Source organism: Excalfactoria chinensis, chromosome 16 (genome assembly GCF_039878825.1).
Source record: "Excalfactoria chinensis isolate bCotChi1 chromosome 16, bCotChi1.hap2, whole genome shotgun sequence".
Classification (NCBI taxonomy): Eukaryota; Metazoa; Chordata; class Aves; order Galliformes; family Phasianidae; genus Excalfactoria; species Excalfactoria chinensis.
This window is the reverse complement of record NC_092840.1, coordinates 3,497,091-3,515,374: the sequence shown is the minus strand read 5'-3', so window position 1 is coordinate 3,515,374 and position 18,284 is coordinate 3,497,091. Positions and strand designations below refer to the sequence as shown.

General features: G+C 45.3%; 1 protein-coding gene across 2 annotated transcripts in view; it reads right to left on the bottom strand.

Annotated features, from left to right (window-relative positions):
• The window catches only part of LIMK2 (LIM domain kinase 2), a 29,235-nt gene that overhangs the window by 7,772 nt on the left and 3,179 nt on the right, over nt 1–18,284 (bottom strand). The window contains exons 1-7 of one of the 2 annotated variants that reach the window (XM_072350780.1): nt 10,733–11,128; nt 6,051–6,186; nt 4,784–4,893; nt 4,328–4,516; nt 3,891–3,996; nt 2,855–3,051; nt 1,992–2,178 (exon numbers count right to left, since the gene is read on the bottom strand). In XM_072350780.1, the coding sequence (XP_072206881.1) occupies nt 1,992–2,178; nt 2,855–3,051; nt 3,891–3,996; nt 4,328–4,516; nt 4,784–4,893; nt 6,051–6,186; nt 10,733–10,785 (978 nt within the window). In that variant the 5' untranslated portion in view covers nt 10,786–11,128. Of the gene's footprint in view, nt 1–1,991; nt 2,179–2,854; nt 3,052–3,890; nt 3,997–4,327; nt 4,517–4,783; nt 4,894–6,050; nt 6,187–10,732; nt 11,129–18,284 lie in introns of those variants that run through there. The other variant, XM_072350778.1, reaches the window with a different exon arrangement.

Here is an 18,284-nt window from a genome sequence, read left to right as displayed (position 1 = left end):
TGAGCTGCACAGAACTGATTCCTTCAGAGGTTATGACTTGTACATGTCTCAAGTTCCCGCACAGAAAGCACCTGCCCAGCATGATGCTTACAGTTTATACACAGGTTCCATCAGCTACATTCTGTATCAGCAAAGAAATCAATGTTCACTTGCATAAGAAATGAAACCAAACAATGCAAAGCTACACTACCACTTTAGTATGCTTTGATATTAAAGGAGACCGTGAAGCTCACTGGTTTCTGATGAGCATATCAAACTTAAGCATGTGTAAGAAGAACTAGGTTGCACAGAGTGTTCAGTTAAGGCAGGAAGCAGTTGTTTTACTGTGCTCCTTAGGAGCAGTGTTCTGCTGCCTACAAGAAATATCCCAATACAGCATGCACCCAGAAAAAACACACCATGAGCACTGGGCAATGCACTTCCTACCCTTTGGCACTGAAAGCATTTCCAATTCCAAGAGCTGCCTGTATCCAGCTGGTTTATGGCATTCTCCTGTGTTGTAGAGGTTTCTCTTAATCAGCTCTGCCTTGCTTGCATAGGTATAGGAGTGAACAGAAATGTGCCAAATTCCAATAAGTGAGTTTTCTTGGAATCTCCCTTTGGAGCCACTTTGCTTGGATAGCTAAATCGCTTTGAAATTGCTAGGTAACTGAATAACCATATTATCTCTAGGAGCAGAAAGGGACTGTTCTGATCATAAATAGTATTAGTTGCAACAAAAACATTCAATAAGAAGATCAAGGAAGTTGTTGCTTTTTTTTGCCTCACACCTTTTAAAATAAAACGCCTTTCAGAAAACCTCCAGAACTGCAACCCAGAACATGAGGCCCAGTTATAATATTTCAGAAGCTTGTGAGCTTTTGCAAACACTGCGGCATTTTAGTTCTCATTTGAACCTTGGGACATAGTGGGTGGAATACAAATGCATGGAATAATACAATAACACAGGAGAAGCAAGAGAATTATATTCTTCTGCTCCCATCTGAAATCAAGCATCCATATATAAGTAGCGAGCCAGGGAACACTACGCATTTCAGCCAGGGACATGAAAGCCAGGGATATCTAATACCCAAAGATAAAGGGAAGTGTAGGGACAAAGACAAGGCAAGGCTAAGTGGTATTCTTAAGCTGACATATCAGCAGAACTGAAACAAGTGTCATCATGGAACTGCAAGAGGGCAATTTTAATTCCCAGAGCATGCACCGGGACAGGTAATTTGAGCAGAAAAAAATGCCTTTGTGCCATTGACTGTGGGGACACAGATGACAAAAGCATGCGACAGAGGAAAGGTTCTGCTTACCTGGACCTGTTATTTGTCTATGACAGAGGAGAAGAGAAATATGCTCATTAGTACAGTATAGTATAGTAGTACTGGCCCACCACCATCCATGGAAACATGTGATGAGTGAGGTGTAAGGAGAAAAGTCCCATAACATGCTGAATATCTGAGTACTGAGGAGCTCATACCACCTTCAGTAAAGCAGAGAAAGCTGCCCTGATGGCTGTCATAGGTGCTAGGATAGTAGCTCCTTAAGCACCTCTAGTCAAGATCAGAAAGCTTAAAGCCAAGAGGTCAGAACGTCTATTAATGGAGATTTTTAACTGTGACAGCCATGCAAGAGCTGATGGCTAACACCACATTTAGGCTCTGATCAGAGTTCTGAGCTCACTGAATCAGCCTGACAAACTCTTGAGTATGCCACACTAACGGTGGGAGAGCAATACTGAACTGGGGACTTAATGCTATTCTCCCCACCTCACCCAGGTGCCTGCAGTGATATGGGCATTCTAACTCGAGGGATGAGCCAGTATAGCCAAGGCTGACATTTGAAAGAGACAAAGAAACAGAGAAGTGGATCTCACTGAGCAGCCCAGGTGAGTTCCAAGACTGATCACTATCAGCAGGGCAAAGAAAGGCCACTCTGTCGAGGTTTACAAGATAGACTGTTGTAGACAAAGTAACTGATGAATGCCTGGGGAGCTCCCTCACCTTGATTGCTTGTCCAAAAAATCCTTTTCCTAGTACTTCCCCATGAATGAGATCACATGGCCGGAAGATTTGCTGGGAGCAGCTAGAAGAGGAACGTAGAGATTCAGAGCGACTGATGTCACGGCTCAGAAGAAGGGGTTCCTTTGGAGAACTGGGGCCAGGAGACTTAGAAATGCTGTTGCTTCGCCTAGAAAGTAAAGGAAATGAGGTCAGTAAAGCTGCTAGGAAGCTTCTGGCTCAATGTATATCATCATTAGCTCCTATGGGAACAATTTCCAGATGCACTTTAGTGCTGTTCACGTCACAAAAGCCAGATGCCGTCCCAGCACTGTGGAAGCTCTTCACAAACCTAGAGCAGCATCCAAGCCTGGAGTGACTAACAACAATGCATCCCCTGAACTGTCGATTAGAGGTGGAGCTCGTGAGTAGGAAGAAGCTGTGAAGATGCAGCTCTTATTACTTCTAAGCAAAGATTAAAATACTGAGCAAGCAACTGAGTGCACCAGTCTAGGTAAACAAGGTTTCTTCCCAAATACCAGTCACATTCCCTTTGAGGACACATTCTTCCCCAGCCATTTACAGATGATAAAAATCTGACCTTTCTGTTTTCTAACTGTAAAACTCAATATCTTTTCTTTGGTAGAAGTAGAGCGCCTCAGTTTTATTAAGTAAAGTTTATCACCCTGAAAGGGAATGAAGAGTGTGTATGTCAACAGTAGGATGTGAAAGTCTCAACTGGTGGTTCACACCATGGATTAGTCACATCTCAGCAGTCATTTCGAACCACAGGGCCTAAGCACAGAGCAGCCCAGCCAAGAAGCAAGGGGCAAACACAAGCTAGGTCAGAGCCTTCAAGACTTTACCTGAGGGATCGTCGGCGGAGCGTTCCTTCCAGATTCTCCTTGATGTCCAGCGGAGAGATGGAGCAGGGTGAGATGGGTGACTTCATGTGGGTGGGAAGCCGGGAGTCCAACCGAAGCTTGTCTAAGCGCTGTGAGACAGGGTCGTGCTCTATCAGCAGCTGAAGAGTCTGGCTTGTCTTGCGAATCAAGTCCTCCACCTTCAAGCAAATCAAAGGGAAGGATGGTAGCAAAAAACCAGAAACATGAAGGACAGCAGACACAGAAGACACAGCAGAATCGCCCCTCAGAAATCAGAGTTCAGTTCAGTTTTGGTTTAGTTGCACACACCACAGTTGTCTACCAGACAAAACAAGCCAACTCCACAGAAGTTTCTCATGCTATTCAAAGCTGCTTCTGTTCTGGCCAAAAATAAGAGACTAAACTTTTTCTTTTCTTAGAGCAGAGTTTGAAAACTACACAAGATTTCACCCTGAACAATGCTGAAAAACTAAAGCTGTTGTGCTCCTAATGTCTGTCCAACACCAACAGTAATATCTTCATGCAGTGAAAGTGATGGTGGTCTCACTACATTCTTGCAGCATCACCTAGTAGCTGTAAAAAGCATTTTCTTGTAAATGCAGACACCAAATATATACTTTCTTTTTTTCAATGATAACCTCATGCCAAGGATAAGCCGAACCTTTGTCTATTACCAGATGCCTCTGAGGTGATTAGAACAGCAGCCTTCACTAGTAATACATAAAGAGTCTTCACAGCCTCTCCGTCCTCTAAGATGCCACAGCTTTATGCTTTCCTTATTATCTTCCTCTGTGACTGAATGCCACAAATTCAGTACTGCATCCCAACTGCATTTCCTTCTAGTTCCTCTTCAGCTAGAGTAAGCAGCAAAGTTTGTCTTTGTGTCTGTTCTTACTGCTAACATGAACACGATGGGTGTACATATACACTGTATGTAGGGTGGGAGAACAGTGCCAAGAGACAGAGCAGCTTTAGGAAGAGAGATGAGAAGGAGGCTTCAGAACAGAACTCTACCCACCTCCTCCACCTGTAAGGTACGAATGGGAGCTCCGTTAATTTCCAGGATACGATCTGCAGGGTGGATGGCATTTCGGACATCTGGGCTGATGTGCATCCTGTTAACTCTGAATACAGGTATTACAGTGGTGAGGGAAAAGTCAATTAAGCCACAATTACAAAAACTATTTGACCTCTACTGCTTCTCTTTCTATTAGTATCTTGAAGTAAAACAGTGCTAATTTCCATTAGAGTTAATGCTTGGGTTTGAGCTGGTTTGGGGAGAGCTTATCATTTGTTCAATGGCAAAAATTGCTACTCCGTTACAATTCTTAAATGTTCCCATTCTAAACGACCTCCACAGCGATCAAAGCAGCTGGCAGGACAGCAGGACTGCAGAAGTTTTACCAGCTCCCTCTGCACAGAGATGAACTTTGCACACAGCCTTGTCATACTCACTCTTTCACTTGGACGCCAGTGGCATAGCTGGAGCAGCCGCCCTCAACAGACACAGAGAAGCCCCTTTTGCCATCAGTAGCTGCTGGCATGGAGATGAGTGTCAGCGTATAAGGCAGCTGCTCACGCAGAGACTCAGTGGAATGTTTTTCTATCATCGGTGTCAGCACAATCTGGTTATGGCATTTTCCACTAGAAGAAGTGAAGAGAGTCATTGTGGTAGTGTCCTATCCCTCGCTGCCAAACTCACATTTCTAAGTTATTCCAGTGGCCCTAAACTACAGTTTTGATGCTTGCTCCGCTCCTTTCATCCCCCTTTTCCCCCCCATTAAAGACAGGTCCCTTGTATCCTTTAGCATAGCATTAAGCTGAACCACATGGGGTCAGCTAAATGTGGCTTACACATAGAGCAAGGAGCAATGCAATTTCCCAGTGGCAAAGTATGCAGCTCTGTCTCACCAGTAGAGAGTGGAATGCTGCACCAGTGCGTAAGTGTCCCCATCTTCAATGATCACTTTGCAGCTCATACAAGCAAAGCACTCAGGGTGATACTTGTATTCTCCAGCCACCTACAGACAGAAAAGGGAAGTGCTCAGGAAGAACAAAATCCATCAGTGTTTGCAGCTGCCGCTTTCCTCTCATTAATTTGGTCACTCAGATCTCAGAGCCAAGGAGCAGCTTTTTACTGGAGTTACATTAGCCCATTCTGCCTTTCCGGAACCCCAACCCTGGCACTTTGTTTGCAAAACTTCACTTAAACAAACATGTCAACATGCAAAGCCAAGCCTGTGTCCAGGAACCTCTGTTACATTTGGCAGCTGCTCTGCTATCAAAAATAGTTGATAGTCTGCTGTGGACTAGTAAACAAGATATTAAACCTTCCTGTTCACTTGCTCTTGGCACGATAACTAATGTTACGCCTGAATTAATAAAGCTGAAAGGGCTTTTTTTTTTTGGCAGACAGGCAATGCACAAATTAAGGTACTTTACCAGACAGCTGACAGGGAGGAAAACAACCAACCAACAAAAAAAAACCAGAAAACTGAGACTACAAAATACTTTTGAAGGATATTTTTCTTCACTGAAATTCTATTTTCCTTATGGGAACTTCCCTTATTGACCATATTTTGCAAAGATTTCAACAGACAATGAGAAACTTTCTGTACTACTTTTGAGTAACGTTTTTATTAAGACTCTAGAAAAATAATAGGTATATTTCATTCTTGACAGTTTTAGAGGTTACATATTTGCAAGGCTGCAACAAGAAGTGGAATCTCATATGGTGCAGGCATAGTTCACTGTTTTAAACCAACTAACACCACTTCATGGCAGCGCTGGCTTGAAACCCATTCACACTATAGTCCAGGCATCCAAAGCCAGAACTGCTGCTTGTCCTGAGCTGAGTGATCTGACTTTGCACTACAGTGGAAAACTACCCCATGGACACTGGTGCACTACGGAGACCAGCGTCCTGTTACTCATCCTTCTATTTCTCATTCCTGTGCATTTTGGCACCTTTTTCCTCTCTGTTCACATGCTTCAGATCCTCACATCTCTCTCCTTTCAGTCGCTCTTCTTAAAAACGAATGTTGATAAACCTCACTGTAGATCTCTGACACAAAAGCTGAGTAGCGAGAGGATTATCACTTTCAGTTTATTCGGTTGTTTGCATAGTGAGGACAACTCCCAGCCAAGCAGTTGGAGGCGGCTATGTCACATTCCTTACCATCACAGGTCCAGTCATCAGCAGAGAGCAGCCATGGCAAGATTCCCCAAACTTCCCCCAATAGTCTTTGTGGCAATACAGCTTTCCATCTTTCTCATAGTACCAGTTAGTGAGGGGATCCTGGCATTCAGAACACCTTGAAGGAAACAAAGGAGCACAGTTCCTGTTAGCAATGAGTCACAAAGCAATGGAAAACATCCCCTCCTGCATGGAGAAAACAGATGCTCAGCAGCAGCTCACCGCTGGCTGTTCTAGTTATTGGTACACTAAATCCCCCCATTTGACAATGCATTTTCAGCTGAGAATTAGCACCGTGCCATGGTTTTGTAAGGAGAGGTGGTATCAACCAATCCAAAGGAAAAGGTAGGCTTCCGAAGTTTCAAATTCCATTCACTTCTTAGAACACATCAGTTGATTTACATATTCTGCATTAGAGATATTACTCCCCCCTCCCTCTGAGTCCGCTGTTGCCAGGCACACGGACAGCTCTGCTGTGCTTCTACAGAGTGTTTCTATAGCACCAAGCCTTCTGCCAGAGCACCTCTCTCCTTGGCTACTTCAGGAAATGGAGGCAGGATCCACTTCCCTGTGCATTAAAAAACCAATTTCACACCAATTTGTGAAAGGCCCCTCTGATCCTCCACAGACCAGCCTCCCCCAAAAACCTCCATTTCAAGAAACGATCACTATTCATTGTTCTTCTGCAAGAAGCGAATAGACAAACAAAACCCTCAAACAAGGAAAGATGCAGCAGTTCTGTTACAGATTCCATTGTAGCAAATCACAAGCAGAACCCGGATCTTCTGGCTTCCTGAGCACCAAATAATCCTGCCTCAGCAGGACATGCTGGCTAAAGGAATTTAACTTGTGCAGCACAGAGGTGTGACTTAATGAAGAGATAAGGCCACAGACAGGACTGCACTCCCTCAGTAGTTGCATCACTGAAGATTATTCCATTAGACCTGGGCAGCACGGTTCTCAGACTTTAAAAGGAAAACAGTCTGGCGCTGGCCATTTCTGAGCACAGAACCCAAGGCAGGTTAGTGACCATTACTTGGTTTTAGGCAGCACCTCACTGCCTTTGTCAGCACAATGTTCTCCCAAAGGCTGGAGGAGGAGTTTCTCCTGTCTCAACAAGTGGCTCCATTACTGTACTGGAAGGGAACTCCGAGGGAGGTGGGAGCGTGCCCTCCTGGGCAGCAGGGCTCTCTACAGCACCAACTGCACTGAAGGCAGCACGTGGCAGTGAAGGTACACATCATACATGCTTCCAGTGTAAGAAGGGAGCTACTGCTGGCCTCACCTTTCACAAGCTTTCTAAAAGCTTATTCGTGCCAAAGACATTCCTTATAAACTCCACCAACATGTAACAAGCGTACTGATATGAGACACTGGTTGTGATCCAACATGGATCCAACTTCAACCAGAGTTCTTTACTCTGTCTCAAGAGACTTCCAAGCAACAAGATGAAGCTGCCTGTAAGTAGCCTATGGTTTTAGGGGAAAACGCACCTTAGTATTTAATGCCATACCCTGCCCTCAGGAAAGCTGCTCCTTCGCTTTATACCATTTGTTCTCCCAGCTGAGGAACTCCAAATGCTGTTCTCCCTCCCTCTGTGATGGGAAAGGACTCCAGCACGTGCAACAACCCCTGTTAACTTTGTCTGAGCAGAGGGAGCAGTAATTCCACCTTACTACCAAGGGCACTTGCATTATTATAGCCCAAGCCCTGGGGCACCGTCAGGGTTACACCCTGCTCATGGTATGTAGGAGACCTAGAGGGCCCTGCAATGCATTCTGCCTTCAACCACTAAGTCCTTGGCTTTCACTTGCAGTAAATACTCCAAGCTGAATGATCAAGTAGGTGAGTGGGAGGGAGAAAGAACAAGTGAAGACTAACAGCAAAGATTTCTATCACCCTGTGGCAGGAACATCTGGCTCAGCATGGATGAACTGGATCCCTCAGACTTATCCAACTTCTGCATACATGCCTATACCAGTGCATGCTCTGAGCGTGATTACATCTTCAAACAGGGAGTTGTGACCAGACCTGCACCTGGGATGCAGACAGCAACACTGTAGACTGGGGACTGCTCTACCAGGACTTCTAGAGCCACCTTTCTTCCAAGTTCAACCCAAGCAGGTGGGCTATTTTGTTCGCTTTCAATCACAATACATCCTTACGCTTCTTTACCCTCTTCTCCAACTTCAACCACATCTTTTTCTACTTAAGAAACTTGAAATTTCTACACAAACAACAAAACTGTAGTTGTTTCACACAGGCTCCATAAGATCATATACATTTGTCCTCCCTTTGCCTTTCCCCTGCTTCCTCACTGACTTCAACCTTACAGCACCTTGAGTACTTTGCTTCCATCTGAAAACAAGCACTGGTATTTAATTTGCAACAAACCCATAGCAAAATGAAGGTGAGGGGGTGGAGCCAGCAAGCAGTCAGTTCTTTGCTATGCAATTAAACAAATCTGGGCAGGACAAGTTTGCAGCTCAAGGCTCAGCACCCCACCCTGAGCAATGAGGCAACAGGAGCCCCATAGAAGCTAGGTGCTGGTAATGGCTCTGGTCTGGTGCTGGTAATGGCTCTAACTGTTTCATCCCTCACTATCACTTAGGCATTAGATTTGTCAGGTGTTGAGGGCAGACAGCACACAGGTATAGTTATAAGAACAGTTTCGGTGCCTTTACCCAGATGATAAAGCCATCACGTGAACGTTTCACATGACTTTCATTGAAGAGATGTGTCAGATCTTTGTCACAGAAGCACTGTCTCCTTCCTTTCCCGCCTCACTGGAGCGTGCAGCATTACAACACTGCCGCTGCCTGTCCTCATATTAGCTAAAAAGGGAATTCAGTTACTTCTGCAGGAATTGAACAAGCTCGTCTTTTCCAGTCACTGCCACTGAAAGCCTTCTTACTTCTCTTTTAGCTTTCAAGCAGCTAATCTACGATTTGCCATTCTTATGGCCTAGTAGCGAAGTATGGTAACCACATTTCTTGGAGGACTTCTAGCAGCCTTATTTGAGGTGGATCATCTTGCACACTAGCCACCATTGTCAGATCTGCGGAGCTCTTTTCTTATTATACAGCAGATCTTCACTTCTCATCCTTGGTGATCAAGAATTATTTAATCTGCCTCCTGTAGTCATCCTCCAGGAGCCCCCGCAGCACCCAGAGCAAAGCATCTAGCCCTGGCACTGCAATGCTGCAGCAAGAGCTCACAAATCGGTGCTTGATGGCTGCTTGGGTTTGTGGGGGGTGGTGGAAAGATCAGGTGGCACCACGAACCCAGCCTGGTTTTCAGCGAGATGGAGATTCAACCCACGGGGGCATCTCTTTTACATCTAAACGAAAGCCAATACCCTCATGGAAGCAAAGACTTCCCTGGCACTGAAGAGACGATCCCTTCGAGAAGGGCTCATTAATAAAATCTCCCCCCCACACACTGTCAGGCTGGATCAGTTACCACTAGGCAGGCTCTGAAGGACTGCAGTTCCAATTCTGCAGGCAGAGGGGAAGAGGACAGGCTGCAAACAGGCCGTGTAACTCCAGCCTGCAGCTAACCCAAAGGCTTCTCAGCCAGGCCCAGCACAAGTGTGTGCTCTGGCTCTAAGACATGCTGGCCAAACAAGCGTGGATGTAACAAAACACAGACTAAGTGCATAATGTTTAAGCTCTGACTGTACAAAGCTGTTTCCATGCCACTTGGTGGGTGTACCCACGGCTTAGCATGATGCTCCCTATGTAGTGCAAATAATGAATGGCTGCTCACTTGCCTTCTGAAAGAAGAGGCTTTCTCAGAAAGTTGCTACTGAAGTTCAGCTGTTGCACAGCAGTATTTACTCCTGTCCCACTCTGTGCTAACAAAAGGCTGCCCACCTCCAAATCAGTGCCCCAGTGTTTGTAGGAACAGAACCAGAAACACGCAAATCCAGGCAGAGGGGACAGGAGGGAGACAATGGAACTGCCAGCCCCCATTTATTCACCTTATCAGCACATTAGCGTCAGTCACCATCCTGGCTGCACTCAGCCCTGCTAACAGCTTTCACCATGGAGATGTAATGCAATCAAAGCCTTATTCCATAGCCTTTCTCAAGCCTCATTTGTTTGACCGAGCCAAAAAAGGTTGTTAATACAAACCAAAATATCACGGGACAAGAATCATTTCCACTTAAGTGAAGTGTGTGGCAAGTCCCTAGTTACCTGCAAGGTACTTTATTTCTTTCTCAAACAAGATTATGGATTGCTTCACTGCGGATTACATCACCTTCTTGAACTCCACAGCAGCATGTGGCACTCCCTCAGCCCATACTGTGCCCCAGTAAAGCAGCACTGGAAGAGATGCAAGTAGCAGCAGCCGCAGTAACCTCATTCCTCTGGCAGTGGAGCAAAGCACAGGGGCACGGGCTAAAGCAGCGTGTATTGCTGCTCTGTGAGGCAGCCTGCCTGCCTGGGCTACACAGACACTGCCCTGCAGCACTGGTGCCTTTCCTCCTAGAGCCTTCAGCGGGGAGGCTGGTAAGCAGCACCTCTCCTCAAAGCACCCTGGGTTGAGGCCAGCTGCTCCCTGCACACAAGCCTAGACCTCACATGCTAACTGCTTAGGATAGCGTTACAGGGGTGAAATGACAACTTGAAGATCAACTGCTAATCCCGTGCAAGACTTACCGAAAGGGATCCTTGGGAGCGAAGTAAGCAGGGGCTGACAAGTAACTTCCCATCTTCAGCAGTGGATAAACCGGCTCAGCCACAAACTTGTCCAACTGCCTCTGAACTGCTCAGTTCTGCCAACATGGCAGCAGCCAGTGCTCATTTAATCTTGCGCTGATTCAGACACCTCACCTCTCTTTCAAGCTGCCCAAGGAATGCCAGGTCTTCTGTCTGCTCATTCCTTCTCAGATTTTTCCTGGCTCCCATGGCTGAAACCATCCTCTCCTGCACTCAGCAGCACCAGCACCCTCGGGGAGGATAGAATGACTGCTACCCGGGCTAGTTAGACATACTTCTGCAATAGTTCTTCCGAGCTCTGCTGCTTGCTAACTATTGTCAAGTTTTCCCTTCTATGGATCCACCCAAGGGTGGGAGGGGAGGAGGAGCCATTGCAGGAGGACAGCGTGTGGCTGCAGAGGCTGAATAAGCTCTACTTCTTTGCAAGGCGTGGGTGGAGCTTTGATCGGAAGGAGGCTGCGTTACTAAGTAATGAATGAGGGTCTGCGTTACTAAGTACTGAATGAGGGTCGCTTTCGCAGTCATTAACCTGAAGTGCCACTATCTGATGGACAAATCGAGGAAGGCTGAGACTAAGGAAGACAGCTGGCCGTGTCCCCTTCGGATTGATGTTTATTACATACTTTCCTAAATCCCGTACAGTGAACTGGGATACACTGCCTTCCCAGTACCTTCAGTCTGTTTGGTCATCCTCTTGCAGAAAGTAACTTCCCAGAGTGCTTCATCCAAGGAAAAGTAACTTTTCTTCCAACACTTTCAACACAGAGATCATTCAATCACTGAGCCTAATCTGCATCTCCTGGAAGGAAGCTGAGAGGTATAAATCAGCACAGGCAGTACTCTCTCCCGCTTGCAGCACATGTAGTTACATCACTTTGCTTGCTCTGAAGCCAAGCATGATGTCTAGCAGACAAATCAGCTAAAACTTAGTAAGACACCGAGATGCAACAAATGTCTGCTGCTGCACTGAGCCCTTCCATTTCTGTGCAGTCAGCAAAGCCTGGCATTCCTGAATGCAGCCTGCAAATCACGCAGTGTTCCAGAGGCAACACTACTCAGATGTGCTTTTACTGGAGATGCTCGTCTCTGTTGGCATTTTGTCTGATGGACGGTCGGGGCTGAGCCTTGGCTGCAGATCTGACAGCTGCTGCTTGCTATTGAAGTAAGCAGAAAACCAGGCAGCATTTTTACCTCCTTCTTTCCTAAACAGCCATCTTCATGAAAATAATAATAAGTATACGTATAACTTTATCTCTTTTCCTTCATTCAGTGCAGTTTCTAAGCCTGGCTGTAAAAGCACAGCAAAGTGCTGCAGAGCCCATTGCGGTCGTCAGCTCCAGCGCAGATTTAATTCCTTCTGACATTTCACACAGCTCTACTGGAAGCAGCAACACGGTGAGTCTGTGTCTAGGAATGCGCTCTGGTCTCCCACATTCTCTATACGTTGCATGCTGTAAATGGACCAGTGCTCACAACCCAGCACTCCCCTGGCTATCAGCACCACCCCACAACACACACATACCTCGGGTGCATCGCAGAGCCCCTCCCGGCCGCAGTATCACCTACAGACAAAGGCTTTTCCCCGCAGAACTGCTACCGCAGGCTGAACTCCCTCCAAGGGGGATTCCATGTGACCTCATAAATCCCAACTTTACAGACAAACCTTTGAAGTTTTGATCCACAGATGTGATAAGCAGCCAGCTAGTCTGTGAATGAAGCCAGTAGATAAAGCCTAACTTCAAAGTAATAAAAACCACCCAGACAGCTAAGAAACTGGGAAGGGATTTTGTCTGAGACTTCCTTAAAGCCAAAGGACACACGGTCCAAATGTCTATTTTAAACAGGAAACATCTTATCAGGATGATTTTACTTTAGCGGTGAGCCCCAGCAGCAGTCAGTAACTCACCTTCTCCTACACAGAATTCTCTTGTTACTTCTTGCTTTTGTCTGTATGACCTACTTGAGAACGCAAGAGCCCCAATGAGAGCTTTGGAAAAAGTGTTAATCTATTCATTCATTCCAGATCTGAATTCCTGCCAGAATGACTGCACTTCAGAAATGCTGATGAACAGGTGGAGGGGACCTTTTCTGTATAATTTTACCGATACCATCTCGAAACGCCAACATGCACCAAAGCTAATTTATGTTTAAACAATCTGAGGGCAAATATCTGTATTTCTCTCTTGCAAATGCTGACACAGTATCTCCACTGCACAGCAGGGGTTGCTCTCCTTCCTATGCTGTGGAATTGCAGTGACTTTTTGCCAGAGATACAAGCCTGAACATTACAGCTGGCAAGTGAAGGGAACACGTGAAAAGCTTAAACAATGACTCAACATGCAAACTGAGCTGCAAAACGTCATAGATTTTACAGCTTTGTCCCCAGAAAAGTGCATTATGGCTTTGTGATATTCAAGTGATTAAGAATTTAAGCAGAAAGGGTTTGGTTGCATTTGGACACCTTGTTTACTACAGTTTATTCTGTCCAATAGCAGATGCAGTGCTCAGCCTATCTACCAGCCCTACGACACACAGATTTACCCTGGCACAGACAGGCACTTCAGGATGTGTGCGGACTGGAGCAAGCTGGGAAAAAAGCATCACTTGATGCCTGAAGAAGATGCAGCAGGTTTTTGTTTCAGCATGGACGCAGTTTGGAGGCATTCCAAGTCCTTCAGTGCAATCCTAACACCTCATTGTATTTCCAAGGCACTTACACCTAGTATATGCTTCACTGGTGTTGAAAGACAGAGTCAAGCTCCGGACATCAGGTACTGAAACAAACACCGCTTGGTACGCACACACTGCTGAGTGAAAGCTCCTGCACACAGCTCTCCAGTAAACTAAAACAGTGAAGTGAAGCTCATCTTTGCTACTGCACCTCACCTCTAAACAGAAGCAGAACTTCAGACAGCAATGCCTTTCAGTATCCAACATCACAGTAGGATGGAGAGAAAACCTATATATCCCCCATACATACCTAATGGCTGCAGACCTACTAAATACCTACAGCCTGAGAAGCAAACCAAAGAAATTGAGCCTCCTTGAAACTTCATAGAAGTTCATTACACAGAATTTCAGAAGCAGCAACTTCTGATGTGTAAATGATGACGGCATGTAACTGGCACACAGCACCTTGCTTTCTAGCTTGGTGCTTTGTCTGTGCAGGCTGCTGAACTCTTTGGGGGAAGGATCCCATCTCGCTCGTGTAGAAAGCACGGCACATACTGGTCTGTGTGAGTAATTGTAATTACACTGATATTACATTCTCTGATAACAGTGTCCTAAGGGACAAGCTCAGACCGGAACTTCCAGCTCCCCTAGATACAAGGGGCTGTCACCCACGTCTCCACTGGCTGTTAAGATTCCCCTGAGGAATGTGACCATTTGCACCTGCAAAGTGTTACTCAATTCCTCAGGCTTTTTAAATTCCTGAACAGTTGTGGCACTCTGTGTGCAAACAGGCACTTAGCAACTATTCCTCCCTACATCTGATAGCGAGCTGCTCTGTTTCAAAGCTGATGGAGATGTCACTGAGGAGGCATTCCCAGGGGCCTGCAGGATTGGTGGAGAGGAGCTGTCAGCTCTGCGGCCCTAATAGCTTTATGCAGTTCCCAGAAACTAGAGAAGGACCAGGAAGGTTCTTCTATTCCTGTTCCTGTCCTATTTCACCTGCATTATATAATTATTATTATTTACCTGCTCTCGAATTCACCTGGTGTCTGTGTTCAAACCCTGACTGCATTCACAGCTGGAAGAGTTAAAGGAAGATTTAAAGTAGTGAGTGCCACCTCATTTAAAATGCATCTTGAACGTACCCGTGCTTACATCTTTATAAGCCAACATCTGTACGTTTCAGCTTCACATCCTGTCACTGCACATCTATTTGTCCAGTTGTCTGTGGGGAGGAAGCAGCTCTCAGAAAACGAAGGCCAAACAGTTTGAACCTAGAATGGTATACTGAAGTCTGTACTATGAGGAAGAGCTAGACCCAGGGCTTCTTCAGTCTAGCCAAGACTGACAGGAGACACGATGGCTGCTTGCAAACAGGAAAAAGTTACTTGAACAACAGAAGGGAGGCACTATACTATCAGTGTAGATTAAAAGTCACGTGGCTCTGTAAGAAAATCAAATCACTAGAACTTGCAAATGAACAGCGGGCCTTTTCCTCCTCTGTAGCTTGGGACTCGGGCACCCCCTCAGCACACAGAATGGCGACTCCAGCCCTGTGCTCCAAGCAGCAGACACTTGTCATGCTGCAGACCAACCCCACGGGCAGCAGCGAGGGATTCCAGGAAGAACCTCCTTTCAACGTCTGCTGAGAAATGGGCAGAAAGGTAATTTGTTTCCAATTCGCTTCAGAACACCCATAGGAGATGGAGCCAGTTCTGCGCTCTGCCAAAACTGCTCTGTTTTTGCAAGTTCCTGTTTAGAGAATGCAGACTGCTGGAGCCTACAGCACTTTGCAGCAGCTTCTAGATCCAGTGGAGGGTAACAGGAAAGTTTAATTGAAAAAGAAAAAGGAGTACAAGCACTTGAATACAAAAACAATCTGTCATGTGAATTCACTTTAAATAATACATCAGTTCATACTGGGATTTTAACAAATTTTATTAGTTTAGATTTCTTGTTACTATTATATTAACAAGTGTTAAGTTGTTTCTTAAAGATTTCAATGCTATATTTAATAGTAGCCAATGTATTATACTGGAAAATCAGTTTGCTACTTAGAATTGGTTAGATTTAATTATGTAGCCCCCAATCAGCATGAAAAGATTTACTGTATCTCAGATACCAAAAGCTTGCACTTCTCAAATCAACTGCTTATGCCATTAACTAGTTTGTAATATCATTTTAAACGCTAATTCATAAAGCTATCGGTGTTTTTCTCCAGGTCAAGCTGCACTGAGTATGCATAAAAATCTGCTGTACGCAGCAAAATGGAAATATTGGCCCAAGCTGAATTAATGGTTTATGGTCATCCTCATCTTCAGTCAGTCGGTTCTTTAGGCCAACTCATGGCAAACGTTTGGATGGATACAAAATTCCCTGTGTTTCCCTTTTCCGCAATCAGGACCCTGTTCTGCAAACTGCTGATGATTTTCAGCTTTTAATTTTTTTTGCTTGGGATATAAACTAAACAGTCAGTATTTAAATCTGAAGCTGTGAAATCTTCAGCAGTGCATCACATTCGGTAAACTTGAGTATTTTGAAGATACACTTGAAACGTTTTTTCTCTAATGTGGAGGGTTTGGCTTTTGTTTGAGATTTCTGCAGCAAGCCTCTGCTGCTTGGCTGCTTAAACTAGATTCATTTTATAGACCATAATAATATACATCCTCTGTTATTTCACTTCGGAAGGAACCTAACCTCAGCCGTCTTCCTTCCTAAAAAGTTCTTAAGCTCTCTGCTACAGCAGGGATTCCTACCACCATCCTCAATAATTTCCTTCATCTGCATCCAAGAGCATTTTCCACTTGAATGTATCCAGCAGACTTGATCTGAATTTATAGTTTTCCAATAATCAGAACTGCATTTTCACAAATACTGTCCCCGTAACATCTTCTCATCCCATCCTACTCAGATTCAAATAGAATCACAGAACGGTTTGAGTTGGAAGGAATCCTTAAAAGCCACCCAGTCCCACTGCCTGCAGTGCACAGGGACACCCACAGCCCCATCAGTGCTCACAGCCCCATTCCCTGACACTGGGTGTCTGCAGGGATGAGGCACCACCGCCTCTCCAGGCACCCTGTGCCAGTGCTTCACTGTCCTTATTGTATAAATCTTCTTCCTTATATCCAATCTATATCTCCCCTCTTTTAGTTTGAAACCATTGCCTCTCGCCCCATCACAACAGATCCTGCTAAAGAGTCTGCCCCCTTCTTTCTCATAGACTCCTTTTAGGTACTGAAGTGCCACTCAGCTCTCCCCAGAGCCTTCTCCTCTCCATGCTGTGCAGCTCCCTGCCCTGCTGGTTGTGCTTCTTTGGATGCAGCCCATGATCTGGTTGGTGTTCTGGGCTGTGAGGGGCACATTGCTGGCTTATACTTAGCTGCCATCCACCAGTATCCCCAGGTCCTCTCTTGGTAAGACTGTACTCCATCCTTACGTCCCCTAGCTTGTACAGATAGCAGGGCTGCCATGACCACGGTGCAAGACTTGGATTTGTTGAACCTTACAACCTGCTCAACCTGCATACATCTCTCTGGATGGCATCCCATCCCTCAGGTGTGTAACTGTGCAACATCCCTATAAAAAGAGGGAATTGTTTTTAATGCTGTCTTTATCTGCGGGGAGGGAGAATCAACAACACAATGGACATCGAAACAGCATATAAGGCAGCACCTTCTGTTTTGTAATATGGACAAAATGGACTGAAAGCTAAAAGAACAGCACGGTATAGGTAGTAAGAGACAGACACAGATTCTTCTTCCAATAATTCCCTCTGGTAAAAGCGATCCAAATCTAGGAAAAAGACAGCATGCCGCCTCTGTATTTCCTCTGCTAAGTCTGTGTTCTTGTGCAATATATGTTCCAAATCCAAGGAAGCCATTTATCAATTAAAAAAAAAAAAAACATAAAGACCTTTGAAATGGATCCTAACTCAACAGATCTCAGAGGCAAAAAAAAAAGCACATTCAGAGTTAATTCACAACAGAGATTATGTCAGAAACATCTAAAAGAAAACTCCACAGCCAGCTCTAACCCAACAGATTCAAGCCTAAGGATCAGCTGGCCAAAGAACAATGTAAAATATCCAAGATATATGAATAGGGATTTGCTTTTCCCTCCAAGTCCCATCAGAGAAAACACGGGTTTCAGGGTCAAAGCTCCTGTACATGCAGCTTGAGGAAGGAGGGAAGTGACAAAAAACTTAAATCCTCAGAGACATGCATGTACGTCAGCTACCACCAGTGCCAAGCATGATCAGCAGCCTCGCCTGACCAAGCTAACAAGCTTAAAAGAGCTAACAAGACTGGATCAATGCCAATCAGCATTAGAAAAATCATGTGCCAGGCCAGAGACGCAGCTAATCCACAGGAAGACTGTAAAAAACGCTCCACAAGAGCTGCCGGAACTCACAGCTACAGGCTGCCAAAGGCTCCTACCATTAGAGGCTTTTTAAAGCTTGGCTTTGGGATATCAAGCACAAGACTGCTGCCCAGCATGGTTTGGGGATAACAGAAGAGAAAGGAGAACAGAGCGCAAACTCTGTTTGCATGAGCAATGCTAGCCAGGAACGGGGAAAAAGGGAAGGGCAGCTTCCTTTGCTGCAGGTTCCAATTGTTCACTCAGCACGGCCTCTAAGCTGGGCAGCAGAGCTAGAGCGAGCCAAAAGTAATGAGGGTAAGAGAAGAGCATCAGCAAGTTACTGTACATCTGAGGAGAAAAGCCATTACCTGCCTTTCTATGGAAAGCCAAAAGGAAGAAAAAAAAAAAGGAAAAAAAAAAGACTTCCATTCTACAATATAAACTACAGCATAAAATT